Source organism: Oncorhynchus mykiss, chromosome 16, assembly GCF_013265735.2.
Source record: "Oncorhynchus mykiss isolate Arlee chromosome 16, USDA_OmykA_1.1, whole genome shotgun sequence".
NCBI classification, from domain to species: domain Eukaryota; kingdom Metazoa; phylum Chordata; class Actinopteri; order Salmoniformes; family Salmonidae; genus Oncorhynchus; species Oncorhynchus mykiss.
Genome location: NC_048580.1, coordinates 73,071,706 through 73,092,008, shown reverse-complemented (window position 1 = coordinate 73,092,008; position 20,303 = coordinate 73,071,706). Strand labels below are relative to the sequence as shown.

The 20,303-nt window shown below is 42.2% G+C and overlaps 3 protein-coding genes across 13 annotated transcripts; all 3 read right to left on the bottom strand.

Annotated features, from left to right (window-relative positions):
- Positions 1–7,545: 7,545 nt before the first annotated feature.
- LOC118939589 (extensin-like) lies at positions 7,546–8,966 on the bottom strand. The gene is made up of 2 exons (XM_036947754.1): positions 8,020–8,966; positions 7,546–7,679 (listed from the first exon to the last, which is right to left on the bottom strand). Exon 1 carries the CDS (start codon positions 8,930–8,932, stop codon positions 8,021–8,023), a length of 912 nt encoding a protein of 303 aa, XP_036803649.1. The 5' UTR covers positions 8,933–8,966; the 3' UTR covers positions 7,546–7,679; position 8,020.
- Positions 8,967–9,074: 108 nt separating this feature from the next.
- LOC110492603 (emerin) lies at positions 9,075–15,293 on the bottom strand. Of its 8 annotated transcripts, XM_021567030.2 has the most exons (9): positions 15,088–15,292; positions 14,446–14,550; positions 14,056–14,090; positions 13,287–13,369; positions 13,112–13,165; positions 12,968–13,021; positions 12,822–12,875; positions 12,487–12,543; positions 9,075–9,496 (listed from the first exon to the last, which is right to left on the bottom strand). In XM_021567030.2, the coding sequence occupies exons 1-9, from the start codon at positions 15,167–15,169 to the stop codon at positions 9,274–9,276; spliced, it is 747 nt and encodes a 248-aa protein (XP_021422705.2). In that variant the 5' UTR covers positions 15,170–15,292; the 3' UTR covers positions 9,075–9,273. The 8 variants fall into 8 exon arrangements, with proteins under 8 accessions (XP_021422705.2, XP_036803651.1, XP_021422706.2 ...); XM_036947756.1 differs by lacking the exon at positions 12,822–12,875; XM_021567031.2 differs by lacking the exon at positions 13,112–13,165.
- A 187-nt stretch (positions 15,294–15,480) lies between these two features.
- Positions 15,481–19,502, bottom strand: LOC110492602 (midasin). Of its 4 annotated transcripts, none has more exons than XM_036947749.1 (5): positions 18,607–19,497; positions 16,340–18,455; positions 16,119–16,191; positions 15,888–15,998; positions 15,481–15,805 (listed from the first exon to the last, which is right to left on the bottom strand). In XM_036947749.1, exons 2-5 carry the CDS (start codon positions 18,379–18,381, stop codon positions 15,704–15,706), a joined length of 2,328 nt encoding a protein of 775 aa, XP_036803644.1. In that variant the 5' UTR covers positions 18,382–18,455; positions 18,607–19,497; the 3' UTR covers positions 15,481–15,703. The 4 variants fall into 4 exon arrangements, 3 of the variants coding, with proteins under 3 accessions (XP_036803644.1, XP_036803645.1, XP_036803646.1); XM_036947750.1 differs by having other exon boundaries at positions 19,061–19,497; XM_036947751.1 differs by having other exon boundaries at positions 16,119–16,188; positions 16,340–19,500.
- Positions 19,503–20,303: the final 801 nt, after the last annotated feature.

The window sequence follows — 20,303 nt, the reverse complement described above, 5'->3', positions numbered from 1 at the left end:
CCCGTTGGGACGTCCATCTCAGAGAGAGACCCGTTGGGACGTCCATCTCAGAGAGAGACCCGTTGGGACGTCCACCTCAGAGAGAGACCCGTTGGGGCGTCCATCTCAGAGAGAGACCCGTTGGGGCGTCCATCTCAGAGAGAGACCCGTTGGGGCGTCCATCTCAGAGAGAGACCCGTTGGGACGTCCATCTCAGAGAGAGACCCGTTGGGACGTCCATCTCAGAGAGAGACCCGTTGGGGCGTCCATCTCAGAGAGAGACCCGTTGGGACGTCCATCTCAGAGAGAGACCCGTTGGGACGTCCATCTCAGAGAGAGACCCGTTGGGGCGTCCATCTCAGAGAGAGACCCGTTGGGACGTCCATCTCAGAGAGAGACCTGTTGGGACGTCCATCCATCTCAGAGAGAGACCCGTTGGGACGTCCATCTCAGAGAGAGACCCGTTGGGACGTCCATCTCAGAGAGAGACCCGTTGGGACGTCCATCTCAGAGAGAGACCCGTTGGGGCGTCCATCTCAGAGAGAGACCCGTTGGGACGTCCATCTCAGAGAGAGACCCGTTGGGACGTCCATCTCAGAGAGAGACCCGTTGGGACGTCCATCTCAGAGAGAGACCCGTTGGGGCGTCCATCTCAGAGAGAGACCCGTTGGGGCGTCCATCTCAGAGAGAGACCCGTTGGGACGTCCATCTCAGAGAGAGACCCGTTGGGACGTCCATCTCAGAGAGAGACCCGTTGGGACGTCCATCTCAGAGAGAGACCCGTTGGGACGTCCATCTCAGAGAGAGACCCGTTGGGACGTCCACCTCAGAGAGAGACCCGTTGGGACGTCCATCTCAGAGAGAGACCCGTTGGGACGTCCATCTCAGAGAGAGACCCGTTGGGGCGTCCATCTCAGAGAGAGACCCGTTGGGACGTCCATCTCAGAGAGAGACCTGTTGGGACGTCCATCCATCTCAGAGAGAGACCCGTTGGGACGTCCATCTCAGAGAGAGACCCGTTGGGACGTCCATCTCAGAGAGAGACCCGTTGGGACGTCCATCTCAGAGAGAGACCCGTTGGGGCGTCCATCTCAGAGAGAGACCCGTTGGGACGTCCATCTCAGAGAGAGACCCGTTGGGACGTCCATCTCAGAGAGAGACCCGTTGGGACGTCCATCTCAGAGAGAGACCCGTTGGGGCGTCCATCTCAGAGAGAGACCCGTTGGGGCGTCCATCTCAGAGAGAGACCCGTTGGGACGTCCATCTCAGAGAGAGACCCGTTGGGACGTCCATCTCAGAGAGAGACCCGTTGGGACGTCCATCTCAGAGAGAGACCCGTTGGGACGTCCATCCATCTCAGAGAGAGACCCGTTGGGACGTCCATCTCAGAGAGAGACCCGTTGGGACGTCCATCTCAGAGAGAGACCCGTATGCCCTCTGTAGTATCTAGAATCTATTGGGGTTTTATATTTCACCCGGTTATGAATTACCACATTCACCGATATCACTAAGTTCTATTCACTGGTGGAGCTGGGAACAAATGACAAAGAAAAAATGATTTCTTCCATTCTGTTATCACAGGTTATATCTTCTACTAGTTAATACTACTAACCTCTAATTCAAATGAAATAAAGAAATAGCAGACAAATTGATATAAAAACATTTATTTTTAAAGTTGGAGAATCCTATGAATGACTCATTGGCTGGATACAAAATAGTATATCTGAACAGTTGCTGTCCTGCTGAAGGTGTTTTCATTTGTAAACTGCGTCTGTCCTAAATGGCATCCTATTGCCTATATAGGACACAGCCTGTGCTTATAAACATTCTTGTGTGACCAAAGTGATCTCCTCTGATAAAACAGACAAGTGTCTGAAAACTTTTTTTTTTAAAGTTACTTTGTTACAAAACGATACTGCGGGTGTAGAAAACTAAAAAGAACCGGTGGCATGAGTACATCTAACAAAACCACAACTCACATTACATTTAAAATGACGATACACCGACCACAGCAATTACAGTTCTAGAAATGTATGGATAGAAATCATTAACAGTTCAAAATGCTATGGTACTTCATTTAGAACTGTATTGTCCCATACAATTAAATGGATCTGTTTACAACTTTAATGTCATTTAGAACTGTATTGTCCCCTACAATTAAATGGATCTGTTTACAACTTTAACGTCATTTAGAACTTTAAAACGTCATTTAGAACTGTATTGTCCCCTACAATTAAATGGGGCGGGGCTATGGATCTGTTTACAACTTTAATGTCATTTAGAACTTTAAAACGTCATTTAGAACTGTATTGTCCCATACAATTAAATGGGGCGGGGCTATGGATCTGTTTACAACTTTAATGTCATTTAGAACTGTATTGTCCCCTACAATTAAATGGGGAGGGGGCTATGGATCTGTTTACAACTTTAAAACGTCATTTAGAACTTTAAAACGTCATTTAGAACTGTATTGTCCCATACAATTAAATGGGGCGGGGCTATGGATCTGTTTACAACTTTAAAACGTCATTTAGAACTTTAAAACATCATTTAGAACTGTATTGTCCCATACAATTAAATGGGGCGGGGCTATGGATCTGTTTACAACTTTAACGTCATTTAGAACTGTATTGTCCCATACAATTAAATGGATCTGTTTACAACTTTAACGTCATTTAGAACTTTAAAACGTCATTTAGAACTGTATTGTCCCCTACAATTAAATGGGGCGGGGCTATGGATCTGTTTACAACTTTAATGTCATTTAGAACTTTAAAACGTCATTTAGAACTGTATTGTCCCATACAATTAAATGGGGCGGGGCTATGGATCTGTTTACAACTTTAATGTCATTTAGAACTGTATTGTCCCCTACAATTAAATGGGGAGGGGGCTATGGATCTGTTTACAACTTTAAAACGTCATTTAGAACTTTAAAACGTCATTTAGAACTGTATTGTCCCATACAATTAAATGGGGCGGGGCTATGGATCTGTTTACAACTTTAAAACGTCATTTAGAACTTTAAAACATCATTTAGAACTGTATTGTCCCATACAATTAAATGGGGCGGGGCTATGGATCTGTTTACAACTTTAACGTCATTTAGAACTGTATTGTCCCATACAATTAAATGGGGCGGGGCTATGGATCTGTTTACAACTTTAATGTCATTTAGAACTGTATTGTCCCATACAATTAAATGGGGCGGGGCTATGGATCTGTTTACAACTTTAATGTCATTTAGAACTGTATTGTCCCCTACAATTAAATGGGGCGGGGCTATGGATCTGTTTACAACTTTAATGTCATTTAGAACTGTATTGTCCCTACAATTAAATGGGGCGGGGCTATGGATCTGTTTACAACTTTAAAACGTCATTTAGAACTGTATTGTCCCCTACAATTAAATGGGGCGGGGCTATGGATCTGTTTACAACTTTAATGTCATTTAGAACTTTAAAACGTCATTTAGAACTGTATTGTCCCCTACAATTAAATGGGGCGGGGCTATGGATCTGTTTACAACTTTAATGTCATTTAGAACTGTATTGTCCCCTACAATTAAATGGGGCGGGGCTATGGATCTGTTTACAACTTTAATGTCATTTAGAACTGTATTGTCCCCTACAATTAAATGGGGCGGGGCTATGGATCTGTTTACAACTTTAACGTCATTTAGAACTGTATTGTCCCCTACAATTAAATGGGGCGGGGCTATGGATCTGTTTACAACTTTAATGTCATTTAGAACTGTATTGTCCCCTACAATTAAATGGGGCGGGGCTATGGATCTGTTTACAACTTTAATGTCATTTAGAACTGTATTGTCCCCTACAATTAAATGGGGCGGGGCTATGGATCTGTTTACAACTTTAATGTCATTTAGAACTGTATTGTCCCCTACAATTAAATGGGGCGGGGGCTATGGATCTGTTTACAACTTTAATGTCATTTAGAACTGTATTGTCCCCTACAATTAAATGGGGCGGGGCTATGGATCTGTTTACAACTTTAATGTCATTTAGAACTGTATTGTCCCCTACAATTAAATGGGGCGGGGCTATGGATCTGTTTACAACTTTAATGTCATTTAGAACTGTATTGTCCCATACAATTAAATGGGGGGGCGGGGCTATGGATCTGTTTACAACTTTAATGTCATTTAGAACTGTATTGTCCCATACAATTAAATGGGGCGGGGCTATGGATCTGTTTAGAACTTTAATGTCATTTAGAACTGTATTGTCCCCTACAATTAAATGGGGCGGGGCTATGGATCTGTTTACAACTTTAATGTCATTTAGAACTGTATTGTCCCCTACAATTAAACGGGGCGGGGCTATGGATCTGTTTACAACTTTAATGTCATTTAGAACTGTATTGTCCCCTACAATTAAACGGGGCGGGGCTATGGATCTGTTTAGAACTTTAAAACGTCATTTAGAACTGTATTGTCCCATACAATTAAATGGGGCGGGGCTATGGATCTGTTTACAACTTTAATGTCATTTAGAACTGTATTGTCCCCTACAATTAAACGGGGCGGGGCTATGGATCTGTTTACAACTTTAATGTCATTTAGAACTGTATTGTCCCATACAATTAAACGGGGCGGGGCTATGGATCTGTTTACAACTTTAATGTCATTTAGAACTGTATTGTCCCATACAATTAAATGGGGCGGGGCTATGGATCTGTTTACAACTTTAACGTCATTTAGAACTGTATTGTCCCCTACAATTAAATGGGGCGGGGCTATGGATCTGTTTACAACTTTAACGTCATTTAGAACTGTATTGTCCCCTACAATTAAATGGGGCGGGGCTATGGATCTGTTTACAACTTTAATGTCATTTAGAACTGTATTGTCCCATACAATTAAATGGGGCGGGGCTATGGATCTGTTTAGAACTTTAATGTCATTTAGAACTGTATTGTCCCTACAATTAAATGGGGCGGGGCTATGGATCTGTTTACAACTTTAAAACGTCATTTAGAACTGTATTGTCCCATACAATTAAATGGGGCGGGGCTATGGATCTGTTTACAACTTTAACGTCATTTAGAACTGTATTGTCCCCTACAATTAAATGGGGCGGGGCTATGGATCTGTTTACAACTTTAATGTCATTTAGAACTGTATTGTCCCATACAATTAAATGGGGCGGGGCTATGGATCTGTTTAGAACTTTAATGTCATTTAGAACTGTATTGTCCCTACAATTAAACGGGGGGGGGGCTATGGATCTGTTTACAACTTTAAAACATCATTTAGAACTGTATTGTCCCCTACAATTAAATGGGGAGGGGGGCTATGGATCTGTTTACAACTTTAATGTCATTTAGAACTGTATTGTCCCATACAATTAAACGGGGCGGGGCTATGGATCTGTTTACAACTTTAATGTCATTTAGAACTGTATTGTCCCATACAATTAAATGGGGCGGGGCTATGGATCTGTTTACAACTTTAATGTCATTTAGAACTGTATTGTCCCCTACAATTAAATGGGGCGGGGCTATGGATCTGTTTACAACTTTAACGTCATTTAGAACTGTATTGTCCCCTACAATTAAATGGGGCGGGGCTATGGATCTGTTTACAACTTTAACGTCATTTAGAACTGTATTGTCCCCTACAATTAAATGGGGCGGGGCTATGGATCTGTTTACAACTTTAACTTCATTTAGAATTGTGTAACGTCATTTAGAACTGTATTGTCCCCTACAATTAAATGGGGGGGGGGCTATGGATCTGTTTACAACTTTAACTTCATTTAGAATTGTGTAACGTCATTTAGAACTGTATTGTCCCCTACAATTAAATGGGGGGGGGGCTATGGATCTGTTTACAACTTTAACTTCATTTAGAATTGTGTAACGTCATTTAGAACTGTATTGTCCCCTACAATTAAATGGGGCGGGGCTATGGATCTGTTTACAACTTTAATGTCATTTAGAACTTTAAAACGTCATTTAGAACTGTATTGTCCCCTACAATTAAATGGGGGCGGGGCTATGGATCTGTTTACAACTTTAATGTCATTTAGAACTGTATTGTCCCCTACAATTAAATGGGGGCGGGGCTATGGATCTGTTTACAACTTTAATGTCATTTAGAACTGTATTGTCCCCTACAATTAAATGGGGCGGGGCTATGGATCTGTTTACAACTTTAATGTCATTTAGAACTGTATTGTCCCCTACAATTAAATGGGGGCGGGGCTATGGATCTGTTTACAACTTTAATGTCATTTAGAACTGTATTGTCCCATACAATTAAATGGGGGGGGGGGCTATGGATCTGTTTACAACTTTAATGTCATTTAGAACTGTATTGTCCCATACAATTAAATGGGGGGGGGGGCTATGGATCTGTTTACAACTTTAATGTCATTTAGAACTGTATTGTCCCATACAATTAAATGGGGAGGGGGGCTATGGATCTGTTTACAACTTTAATGTCATTTAGAATTGTGTAACGTCATTTAGAACTGTATTGTCCCATACAATTAAATGGGGAGGGGGGCTATGGATCTGTTTACAACTTTAATGTCATTTAGAATTGTGTAACGTCATTTAGAACTGTATTGTCCCATACAATTAAATGGGGAGGGGGCTATGGATCTGTTTACAACTTTAATGTCATTTAGAATTGTGTAACGTCATTTAGAACTGTATTGTCCCATACAATTAAATGGGGCGGGGCTATGGATCTGTTTACAACTTTAATGTCATTTAGAATTGTGTAACGTCATTTAGAACTGTATTGTCCCATACAATTAAATGGGGCGGGGCTATGGATCTGTTTACAACTTTAATGTCATTTAGAATTGTGTAACGTCATTTAGAACTGTATTGTCCCCTACAATTAAATGGGGCGGGGCTATGGATCTGTTTACAACTTTAATGTCATTTAGAATTGTGTAACGTCATTTAGAACTGTATTGTCCCATACAATTAAATGGGGAGGGGCTATGGATCTGTTTACAACTTTAATGTCATTTAGAATTGTGTAACGTCATTTAGAACTTTAAAACGTCATTTAGAATTGTGTAACGTCATTTAGAACTTTAAAACGTCATTTAGAATTGTGTAACGTCATTTAGAACTGTATTGTCCCATACAATTAAATGGGGCGGGGCTATGGATCTGTTTACAACTTTAAAACGTCATTTAGAACTGTATTGTCCCCTACAATTAAATGGGGCGGGGCTATGGATCTGTTTACAACTTTAACGTCATTTAGAACTGTATTGTCCCATACAATTAAATGGGGCGGGGCTATGGATCTGTTTACAACTTTAAAACGTCATTTAGAACTGTATTGTCCCCTACAATTAAATGGGGGGGGGGCTATGGATCTGTTTACAACTTTAAAACGTCATTTAGAACTGTATTGTCCCCTACAATTAAATGGGGGGGGGGGCTATGGATCTGTTTACAACTTTAAAACGTCATTTAGAACTGTATTGTCCCCTACAATTAAATGGGGGGGGGGCTATGGATCTGTTTACAACTTTAAAACGTCATTTAGAACTGTATTGTCCCCTACAATTAAATGGGGGGGGGGCTATGGATCTGTTTACAACTTTAATGTCATTTAGAATTGTGTAACGTCATTTAGAACTTTAAAACGTCATTTAGAATTGTGTAACGTCATTTAGAACTTTAAAACGTCATTTAGAACTTTAAAACGTCATTTAGAATTGTGTAACGTCATTTAGAACTTTAAAACGTCATTTAGAATTGTGTAACGTCATTTAGAACTTTAAAACGTCATTTAGAATTGTGTAACGTCATTTAGAACTTTAAAACGTCATTTAGAATTGTGTAACGTCATTTAGAACTTTAAAACGTCATTTAGAATTGTGTAACGTCATTTAGAACTTTAAAACGTCATTTAGAACTTTAAAACGTCATTTAGAATTGTGTAACGTCATTTAGAGTTTTGTAACGTCATTTAGAAGTTTAGCGCCAGGTGGGCCGGGGTTCTCCTGAGGGGTATACTACAATGCAGGATCCATGAGTTAGCCAGCTAACTTCCTGAAATAACTAGAGATTTTCCAGTTAAACTTAATGTGTTTTTGGTTGTTGAGTCAATTAGACCCCGTGCCCATTTCAAGCTACAGTACTGCCGCGGGCTCTCTACATTTACTGTGGGCCGCGGGCTCTCTACATTTACTGTGGGCCGCGGGCTCTCTACAGTTACTGTGGGCCGCGGGCTCTCTACAGTTACTGTGGGCCGCGGGCTCTCTACAGTTACTGTGGGCCGCGGGCTCTCTACAGTTACTGTGGGCCGCGGGCTCTCTACAGTTACTGTGGGCCGCGGGCTCTCTACAGTTACTGTGGGCCGCGGGCTCTCTACAGTTACTGTGGGCCGCGGGCTCTCTACAGTTACTGTGGGCCGCGGGCTCTCTACAGTTACTGTGGGCCGCGGGCTCTCTACAGTTACTGTGGGCCGCGGGCTCTCTACAGTTACTGTGGGCCGCGGGCTCTCTACAGTTACTGTGGGCCGCGGGCTCTCTACATTTACTGTGGGCCGCGGGCTCTCTACATTTACTGTGGGCCGCGGGCTCTCTACAGTTACTGTGGGCCGCGGGCTCTCTACAGTTACTGTGGGCCGCGGGCTCTCTACATTTACTGTGGGCCGCGGGCTCTCTACATTTACTGTGGGCCGCGGGCTCTCTACATTTACTGTGGGCCGCGGGCTCTCTACATTTACTGTGGGCCGCGGGCTCTCTACATTTACTGTGGGCCGCGGGCTCTCTACATTTACTGTGGGCCGCGGGCTCTCTACATTTACTGTGGGCCGCGGGCTCTCTACATTTACTGTGGGCCGCGGGCTCTCTACGTTTACTGTGGGCCGCGGGCTCTCTACATTTGTGAAGATAGTACTGTTACCCACAGTAGAAGCACCCCAAGGTAGTTCTGATAAACAGAACACCATACATCACCATCTAGTCATTACATAGGAGTTGAGACAGGAGGAAATGTTACTGCTTTCCTTTCACCAATAGTAAAGTTCCCAGAACCCAAAGTCACCTTAAAGAACATGCAAAAAAAGTGAAAAGAGAAAAAAAAACAGGCATGGGAAGTGCCATTATATTTGTAAAATATGAAAAACTGGGTCATATTCATTAGGACACACGTAATGAAACATTTAAAAACATTGTCCAACAGAAAACGAGTGATTCTTATAGCTCAAGAACCAATAGTGCTTCCCCATTTTGGACCGTTTCGTGCCTTAAAGAACATATCCCAGATTGACATTTATTGGTACATTTTTGATCATTGGATTCTGTTAAAGGGGCTACTCTCTGCAGACTCCATGTTAGTGAATATGAAGTAGAGGAACCCGGCTAGGATCAGGAAGACCAGGAACTGGATCCAGAGAGGGATCAGTCTCCCAGAACTCGTTGTGTTTTCCTTCTTCACAACGCCACCTCCAGACTTCACCACAGGCGTTGGTTTGGAGTAGGATGATGACGACAGTGTGTTGTAGACATGGGGCCTGAAAACAGGTCTCAAACGTGACTACATTCATCCATGTGATCAGACCAACATGGTAAAAGCAGGCTCTTTAGTTAGGGGGGGATAGGTCTGTTTGTATACAAAGCCTTCTGTAAGTAGTCATACACCTTGACGCATTACACATTTTGTTGTGTTACAGCCTGAATTCAAAATGGATTCAAATTGATTATTTTTCCTCTCACCCATCTACACACACAATACCCAATAATGACATAAATGTTTTGTTTTTTTTACACGTTTGCAAATGTATTGAAAATGAAACGCAAATCTCATTTACGTAAAAATTCACACCCGAGTCAATACTTGTTAGAATCACTTTTGGCAGCGGTTACAGCCGTGAGTCGTTCTGGGTAAGTCTGAGAGCTTTGCAAACCTTGAATTGTACAAAATTTGCTTACTTAAAAAAAAAAAAGGTATTATTCAAGCTCTGTGAAGTTGGTGGTTAATCATTGCTAGGCAACCATTTTCAGGTCCTGCCATTGGTTTTCAAGTAGATTTAAGTCACAACTGGGCCACTCAGGAACATTCAATATCGTCTTGGTAACCAACTTTTGTTGCAAACACAATGTATGTTTCGGGAATAGTGTTATTCAGTACAGGCTGTCTTCTTTTTACTCTTGTCATTTTAGGTTCAATGCCTTTCTTTGCGAGGCATTGGAAAACCTCCCTGGTCTTTGTGGTTGAATCTGTGTTTCAAAATGTACTACTCGATTGAGAGGCCTTACAGATAATTGTGTGTGTGAGGTGTTTCAAATGTACTACTCGATTCAATATCGAGTAGTACATTTGTTTAGTAGTACATTTGTACTACTCGATTGAGAGGCCTTACAGATAATTGTGTGTGTGTGAGGTACAGAGATGAAGTAGTCATTCAAAAAATTCAAAAAATGTCGAACACTATTATTACCCACAGAGTCCATGCAACACACGTGGCTTGTTAAGCACCATTATCATTCCTGAACGGATTTAGGCTTGACATAACAACAGGGTTGAATAACTATATTGACTCGAGACATTTCAGCTATATTTTGTATTCGTTCGTAAACATTTCTACAAACATAATTCCATTTTTACATTATGGAGTATTGTGTGTAGGCCAGAGACAACGACTCCATGGAATCTATTTTAAAATGAAGGCTGTAAAAAGAGTCAAGGGGGTGGTGATACTTTCTGAAGGCATTTGGAAAGTATTCAGACCCCTTGACTTTTTCCACATTTTGTTACGTTACAGTCTTATTCTAAAATGGATGAAATTGTTTTTCCCTCATCAATCTACACACAATACTCCATAATGACATCACAATACTCTATAATGACCTAGAAAAAAAACAGGTTTAGAAATATTTGCAAATATATATATATATATATATTTTTTTTAAACAGAAATATCACATTTACATAAGTATTCAGACCCTTTACTCAGTACTTTGTTGAAGCACCTTTGGAAGCGACATTGAGTCTTCTTGGGTCTGTCGCTACAAGCTTGGCACACCTGTATTTGGGGAGTTTCTCACATTCTTCTCTGCAGATCCTCTCAAGCTCTGTCAGGTTGGATAGGGAGCGTCACTGCACAGCTATTTTCAGGTCTCCAGAGGTTTTGGCTCTGGCTGGGCCACTCATTTTCAGGTTTCCTCCAGAAGTGACGCTTGGCATTCAGGCCAAAGAGTTCAATCTTGGGTTCATCAGACCAGAGAATCTTGTTTCTCAAGGTCAGAGTCCTTTCGGTGCCTTTAGGCAAACTCCAAGCGGGCTCACATTTGCCTTTTACTGAGGAGTGACTTCCGTCTGGCCACTCTACCATAAAGGCCTGATTGGTGAGTAGTGCAGAGATGGTTGTCCTTCTAGAAGGTTCTCCCATCTCCACGGAGAAACTCTGGAGCTCTTGGTCACCTCCCTGACCACGGCCCTTCTCCCCTGATTGCTCAGTTTGGCTGGGCGGCCAGCTCCAAGGAGAAGAGTCTTGATAGTTCCAAACTTCTTCCATTTAAGAATGATGGAGGCCCCTGTGTTCTTGGGGACCTTCAATGGCAGGGTAGCCTAGTGGTTGGAGCGTTGGACTAGTAACCGGAAGGTTGCAGGTTCAAACCCCCGAGCTGACAAGGTACAAAACTGTCATTCTGCCCCTGAACAAGGCAGTTAACCCACTGTTCCCACTGTTCCTGTAAATAATAATTTGTTCTTAACTGACTTGCCTAGTTAAATAAAAGGTTAAAAATAATAATACTGCAGAAATGTTTTGCTACCCTTCCCCAGATCTGTGCCTCGATACCATCCTGTCTCAGAGCTCTACGGACAATTCCTTTAACCTCATGGCTTGGTTTTTACTCTGACATGAAGTGTCAACTGTGGGACCTTATATAGACAGGTGTGTGCCTTTCCAAATCATGTCCAATCAATTGAATTTACCACAGGTGGACTTCAATCAAGTTGTAGAAACATCTCAAGGATGATCAATGGAAAAAGGATGGGCCTGAGCTCCATTTCCAGTCTCATAGCAAAGGGTCTGAATACTTATGTAAATACGTTTTTTAATTTTTTTTATGAATTTGCAAAATATTCTGAAAAACCTGTTTACTTTGTCATTATGGGGTATTGTGTGTAGATGTGAAGAGAAATAGTTTATTTCATCCATTTTAGTATAAGGCTGTAACGTAACAAAATGTGGGAAAAGGAAGGGGTCTGAATACTTCATGAATGTACTGGACTATAGATACATTAGGTACATTCAAGTGGAACAGTGGACTACCTAGTGTATATGAATGAAGGATACATGTCAGAGAAGCAGAAATCACATCTCTGAACAATTAGCCTGGTTTCAGATCGGTTTATGCTGCATTGCCAGCTCGTATGGGTTGTTTTCGGCACAATAATGACCATCGGACTTGGCAAAGACCGCAACAGATCTGGGACCAGGCTATTACAACATTTATTATACATGAACAATGTGAAATCTGTCTAAACTAGACTTACTCATCAACGTACGGTCTTCCACTGCTGTACTCTGGTCTTGATCTCGAATAGAGTTTACTGGACAGAGAGAGAGACAGAGAGAGAGAGAGAGGGACAGAGAGAGGGACAGAGAGAGGGACAGAGAGAGGGACAGAGAGAGGGACAGAGAGAGGGACAGAGAGAGGGACAGAGAGAGGGACAGAGAGAGGGACAGAGAGAGGGACAGAGAGAGGGACAGAGAGAGGGACAGACAGAAGCTTTGATACATTGTATTGGTCCACTTTAAATCAACTGACCACACAAACACTGAATAACATGACATTTACTAATGCAAAGCTATCTGTAAACCAACATACTCATCCACCCGGTCCCTCTCGCTGTACTCTGGTCTTGATCTTGAATAGGGTTTACTGCAAAGAAGAGAGAGAGAGAAAAGCTTTGATTAGTTGTATGGGTCCACTTTAAATCAACTGACCACAAAGCTATCTGTAAACCAACATACTCATCCACCCGGTCTCTCTCGCTGTACTCTGGTCTTGATCTTGAATAGGGTTTACTGCAAAAGAGAGAGAGAGAAAAGCTTTGATTAGTTGTATGGGTCCACTTTAAATCAACTGACCACAAAGCTATCTGTAAACCAACATACTCATCCACCCGGTCTCTCTCGCTGTACTCTGGTCTTGATCTTGAATAGGGTTTACTGCAAAAGAGAGAGAGAGAAAAGCTTTGATTAGTTGTATTGGTCCACTTTAAATCAACTGACCACAAACACTGAATAACATGACATTTGCTAATGCAAAGCTATCTGTAAACAAACATACTCATCCACCCGGTCCCTCTCGCTGTACTCTGGTCTTGACCTCATGTAGGGTTTCCCATCTCCAGAAGGACCCTCACTTCTAACCTGCAAATATGAGAAACAGAAGAATATTGATGGTTATAAACTGGGTGGTTCAAGCCCTGAATGCTGATTGGCTGAAAAATAATGTATTTTTTACTGTCCTAATTGTGTTGTTAACCAGTTTATAATAGCAATAAGGCAATGCAGAGGTTTGTGGTATATGGTCAATATACCACGGCAAAGGGCTGTGTCCAGGTGCCTAAGAACAACCCTTATCCGTGGTATATAGGCCGTATACCACACCCCCCTCGTGTCTCATTGCTTGATTAGACATTCTGTCAACAAAAGGACATGTTCTAGAAGCACTCGTTGACAGAATGTCTAATTAAACAATGAGACATTCTGTCAACAAAAGGATATGTTCTAGAAGCACTCGTGTCTCATTGTTTAATTAGACATTCTGTCAACAAAAGGACATGTTCTAGAAGCACTCGTGTCTCATTGCTTAATTAGACATTCTGTCAACAAAAGGACATGTTCTAGAAGCACTCGTGTCTCATTGCTTAATTAGACATTCTGTCAACAAAAGGACATGTTCTAGAAGCACTCGTGTCTCATTGCTTAATTAGACATTCTGTCAACAAAAGGACATGTTCTAGAAGCACTCGTGTCTCATTGCTTAATTAGACATTCTGTCAACAAAAGGATATGTTCTAGAAGCAACTGCAAACAAAATAATCAATACTTACTGGTGTCTGGTAGGTGACATAGGTGACTTCTTCCTCTGAAATTAAGAAACAAAAGTAAACCAACATTACCGAGTTCCACTTTCTTATTTACATTTTTATTCAACCTTTATTTAACTAGGCAAGCCAGTTAGGAACAAATTCTTATTTACAATGGCGGCCTAAAACCGGCCAAACCCTATCCAGGGCGACGCTGGGCCAATTGTGTGCCGCCTTATGGGACTCATGATCACGGCCGGTTGTGATACAGCCCGGGATCGAACCAGGGTCTGTAGTGACACCTCTAGCACTGCGATGCAGTTCCTTAGACCGCTGCGCCTGTCGGGAGCTTAGTTCAGTCTAATGGTTGATATGCATAAAGTAGCCTTGTGTTATCATGCATGTCTAACTTACGGTCCTCTCTGTAGAAGGTTCTGTCTGGGGATGGTTTTGTCACAGGGACCTTGGCTTTGGCCATGGCTTCTTTCAGCTTCTTCTCATACAGTGGTCTTGTAGTGTCTACGACGCAGAAATGTTAGATGTGGCTCAGTAATGCAATTTAAAACCATAGTCACATGACTATTAGAATATCAGAAGTACATTTGAGACTGTCTGGTCATAGACATCTAAGTTAGTCTATTAAGCGGGCCTACTCAGAGACTAGGAATGTGTAACTAAAATAACTAGCAAACGTTAGCTAAACCAAGCATACCCAGCCCATGTATTGTAACTTTAAAACATAGGCTGGCCTAGCCAACTTACACGCCATGATTAACGATGGCTTTCGCGGCAATACAAACATATAATAAAACTAGTGTGGGAGGACTGGAGCTCTGATGTCACATAAAATTAAGTTTTATACAACAACAACAAAAAACTAGGGATTCCAACCGTGTAAATGCGTGTTATTCTTTCCTTTTCTGTGAAGTCGGAGCTACAGTCCGCCCACACTAGTCGACGCTCAACTCCATAGTAAATCGTGGAGTGTAGTCGGACAGGGCTGGGTAAAGCTTGACTTAACGTGAGCTAATTCAAACAAATCAAAGCTTGACTTACCAACGAGAGGCCCATGCTTAATTCCATACTCATTCAGCAGGTCCTTGATTTCTTGGTCAGATTTATTGCGCAGTGCGGCCATACTGTCGGCGATATATTTGTAGCTACTCTGATTGAAACAGACTCGTGTTGACTTACACTTTCATTTCCAAAAAATCAAGCTTCTGTCCCCACCCACTTCCACACAACATTCCTGTGTTACTTCCGGGTCCTCTTTGAACATCGCATTTAAACTGTGACAGCGCCCTCCTCTGAATTTCCTGCGCGTTGGCAACAGTCACATCGTAACGTTACCAGATAATTTATACAATAAGATGTACATTTGTGTGCAAAATCCAAGACTTTCTGTATCTGTGATAACAACAACAACAACAAAAACGACTGACGCTTAAAGTCGAATGGGACTATAAACATACCCCTTTATTATCCTCAAAATAGATAAAGATGATGCCATGATACAAATAAGTGACAGCAACTACAGTATATAACGAGATAGCATTTGCCTTACAAGTAAGCCCTTTTTTAAAACTTAACTACTGCTACTTTTTACGTTCTAATTATATTCAGACACATTGACAATACAGTACAGTCGTTAGGCAAGACAATTTTAGCCAAATCACCAGTCCAAGTCCAGTTGGTATCTTGTCCACCAAAATGTCAGAAGTCCAATCACTGTCAACAGGGTTATCTTCACCAGTAACTTTAGCACCCTCAGACACTACAGAAACACAGTGTGTCAGAGGAATCAATCAATCAATTAAGCCCTTTTTTTTATAGCAAGTTGTGGGTTAAAGACTCACCTGGTCTCTCTTGGTGTGGGTCTGAGGCATTTTGCTGAGATCTTGTAGTTCTCCTTGTGGCTCCCGAGTCTCGGGTAAACTCATTCTCTGTCTCTCAGGCTCACTCTGCTCCTGAAATAGTCACAACATCGTCATCTGCTGGTAAAGTGTGCTGAGAGAGAGAGAGAGAGAGAGAGAGAGAGAGAGAGAGAGAGAGAGAGAGAGAGAGAGAGAGAGAGAGAGAGAGCTCACTTCAAGCCTTTCTGTAGAATCCAGGTCCTCGTCTCCATCAGATAAGTTGTCGACCAAATCAACATCACTACTGCTGAGAACGTAGTAGACAGGCAGTGACATAGTAAATCGTTTCACTCATCTATACCACAGTGACAGTGACATGTCTTGTTCAAGTAGAAATAGGCATTTCCTGGTTGGCGGTTGTCGTAACTATTTTTTATGTTTGTTATTTCACTTACCTGTCTGTGTATTCAATGACTTGAGGCAGGGGATTCATGCAGAACTGAACTCTAGGCCTCCTCCCTGAAAAATCACCTTCTGTTCCAGTGGCATTCTCCCCCTCTTCCTCTTCATCATTATAAAACTTGTAGAATGCCTTGATTCTCTCTTTCTCTTGTTCCCAACTCCTATTATCCTCTTCGTCATCCTCTTCGTCTGCAAGTTCTCCACTCTCTGTGATTCCAGACGCGTCATGTTGGTAATCTTGAATTAAACCACCACATTCCGCATTATTTTCCCCTGTGTCCCAGTTTATATCAGTGTGAATGTGGCTCTTCAACCTTCCTGCTACTTCCAGTTGAACTTTGCAAAGATGTTCCTCTTCTAAAGCGCCTGGCCCAGCCTCACCCCAAAGCCAAGTCTCTCGTTTATCTTCTCTTTGTTCAGCCTCCGATGTCCACAATGCTCCGGGCAAACTATCCTCAGAGGCTGGCCCAGCCTCACCCCAAAGCCAAGTCTCTCGTTTATCCTCTCTTTGTTCAGCCTCCGATGTCCACAACGCTCCGGGCAAACTTTCCTCAGAGCCAGATGGTGACATGTTGCCGGTACCTCTGGAGATAGTTATAGCTGCTCTACCGCGTCTGGCCTCACTGTGAAGGGTAAACGTGGGGACATCGGAGATGGTTTCTGAAAGATGCAGGTCGGCAGCAACGCTCTGCTTGGAGCCGTCCTCCTCTCCACCTCCCCACTGAACTTGAAGAGGAGAATCCTCAGACCCCCGGTCTCTCCGAGGAAGACCCTGGTATCTTGGCAGCGCTTGATGTTCTTCCTTATACTTCTGTTGTTCCTCCTCATCCTCACTAGAACTGCCACTGGAACTATTGCTGTCACTCTGAGGTTCAAGATGGTATCCAATACTCTTCCTCATGCTAGTGTCAATATTGGTATTAAACATTGCAGAATCTGCTAAATCTTGCTCACCTTCTACGCGTGGAGAGATAGAGGCTGTTACCTCTTCCATGACGTCTACTTTCTCTTCTGTATTCCAGATACCCTCCAAGGGACTAGACAGTTTTCCTCCGTCCTTTTTGTATTTACACGGAGAGCAGACAGAGGGGTAATCTGCAAATCTTTCATCCGCCTCTTGGTTGTCGTCCAATTGGAACTCCTTAATTTTCTTCTGAAGCGGGTGTTCCACAAAGGCGTTGACCATAAGAGCTTGCACATTCTGTGTTGCTGCAGGATCTGGCCAATCATAAACAACCTCTGGAGCTCCATCTTCTTCTTGCTCGTCTTCCTCTTCATTCTCCTGAGGAACAGTCTGCTGGGAGAGTAAGTTCGCTACTTTATTTCCCTCTTTTCTCTGTTTTTTGGTGATAGAGCTAGTCAGGACCTCCAGGTCTGAATCAGATGATTCCTCTTGGTTTTCTTCCCCTTCTTCACATATATCTGCTGTGATCTCCATGGTCACGTCTTCAGTGACACCCACAAAACACCTCACATCACTGTTCTCGAAAGCACCTTGCTCTGCGTTTCTGTCTTCACGGTTTTCACTGTCTTGTTCGGCAAAAGGTTGTCCTGTGGTTACAATCTTCTCTATGTCCTGGAGTGCACCATCCCGGCTTTCTTCATCGTAGTGAACAACCACAGACCAACCCCCTGGCGAGCCAAGGTTCTTTATTCCTGTGTCCTCTTCTTCTCCTGAGTCCATCATCTCTGCCTCTTCCTCATCAATAGGTTGAGTATCCTCATGTCCTGAACCCATCTCTTCCTCATCAATAGGTTGACTATCCTCATGTCCTGAACCCATCTCTTCCTCATCAATATGTTGAGTCTCCTCTTCTCCTGAACCTATCTCTTCCTCATCAATAGGTTGAGTCTCCTCTTCTCCTGAACCTATCTCTTCCTCATCAATATGTTGAGTCTCCTCTTCGTCATCATATATCTCCACTGAGATATGGTCAGATACAGTTTCAGTTTCTCCACCAGGCTCTCCCTCTATCTCTTCCTGTCCTACATCTTCCTCTTCCTCTCTCAGCACCGGTAACGTTCCAGGAGACATGTCTGGCTTTGCTTCGTCAAAATGCACAGACTCAAAGTGTAACTCTCCTTCAAGGAAAGATGGGAGGGATGAGTCTGCAACAATAACATCACAGACAGAAAAATATCATATGAGATGGAAAATAATAACAAAGACAGAAAAACAAAAACAAACACTTTTAGGAAGTAATTGCACTAAATGTCAGTGAAGGTGCAGTGCTCTAACTACAACCTGCATAACGCTTACCTGAAAATGAATCCGTTAACAAATCAGCAAAGTTTTGTTCTATCTTCTAGGTAGAATAGGATAGGTAAATTCAAACTATATATGTCATTGCATTTTCTTTGTGCATTTAGTTGTTCAGTTTTACCAAGAGACATGTAATGATTTCATGTTTGCCAGCTTTTCATTTCCTATTAAAGCTCTTCTGATTTCTGACAGGAAGAGAGTGAGTTTAGTTTTTACATCTGTTATTGCATCATGAAGCTTCCTGTCAAAATGGGGATACAGAAATAGAACAAAACACATTGACAAGTAGTGACAGACAGACAGCACACAAAGAGAACTACAAAATAGTTTAAACTAATATGTTAATTTAAAATGGCAGAAAATCACAGTATGTTAAAAGCATTTGCTTTGCCATAAAAAAAAAAAAAAAAGTCACACATAAAGAAGAAGGTGTTTATGTCGATGTACTCACCGTAGATTCAACATGTCAGCCGTGCTGTGGTTTTACTTTCAGATGTAGAACACAAGCCCCAGACCTACCTCCATCCCTTAGAGATGTAGGCTACCACTTCCACCCTGTCTATCTGTCTCTGTCTGTCTCTGGCAAATGAAGGTGCATCAACTGTCTAGGCCCTACCTACATATAACTTACTGGTGAACATATAAACAATCTCCATTCTTGCATAATATGTTATAAGGGATCAATCCAAAATAGACTTCAGTCTGCAGATATCAAATAAATATAATGTATTAGTCCTTGTGCTGACTGAAATAATATATTTTCTCAGACGCTATCTCATATGATATTTTTCTGTCTGTGATGTTGTCGTTGCAGACTCATCCCTCCCATCTTTCCCTGAAGGAGAGTTACACTTTGAGTCGCTCTATTTTGACGAAGCCAAGCCAGACATGTCTCCTGGAACGTTACCGGTGCTGAGAGAGGAAGAGGAAGATGTAGGACAGGAAGAGGTAGAGGGAGAGCCTGGTGGAGAAACTGAAACTGTATCTGACCATATCTCAGTGGAGATATATAATGACGAAGAGGAGACTCAACATATTGATGAGGAAGAGATAGGTTCAGGAGAAGAGGAGACAACATATTGATGAGGAAGACATAGGTTCAGGAGAAGAGGAGACAACATATTGATGAGGTTCAGGAGAAGAGGAGACAACATATTGATGAGGAAGAGATGGGTTCAGGAGAAGAGGAGACAACATATTGATGAGGAAGACATAGGTTCAGGAGAAGAGGAGACAACATATTGATGAGGTTCAGGAGAAGAGGAGACAACATATTGATGAGGTTCAGGAGAAGAGGAGACAACATATTGATGAGGTTCAGGAGAAGAGGAGACAACATATTGATGAGGTTCAGGAGAAGAGGAGACAACATATTGATGAGGTTCAGGATAAGAGGAGACAACATATTGATGAGGTTCAGGAGAAGAAGAGACTCAACATATTGATGAGGTTCAGGAGAAGAGGAGACAACATATTGATGAGGAAGAGATAAGCACAGTGTCTTTCTGAATTCCATTTGTTTGGTTTTAGTTTTGTGTGTATTGTTGTGAATTGTTAGATATTACTGCACTGTTGGTGCTAGGAACACAAGCATTTCACTACACCTGCAATAACATCTGCTAAATATACAGTATGTATGTGACCAATATCATTTGATTTGATGGCTTCCCCTTTAGAGTCTCAAACCTCCTGAA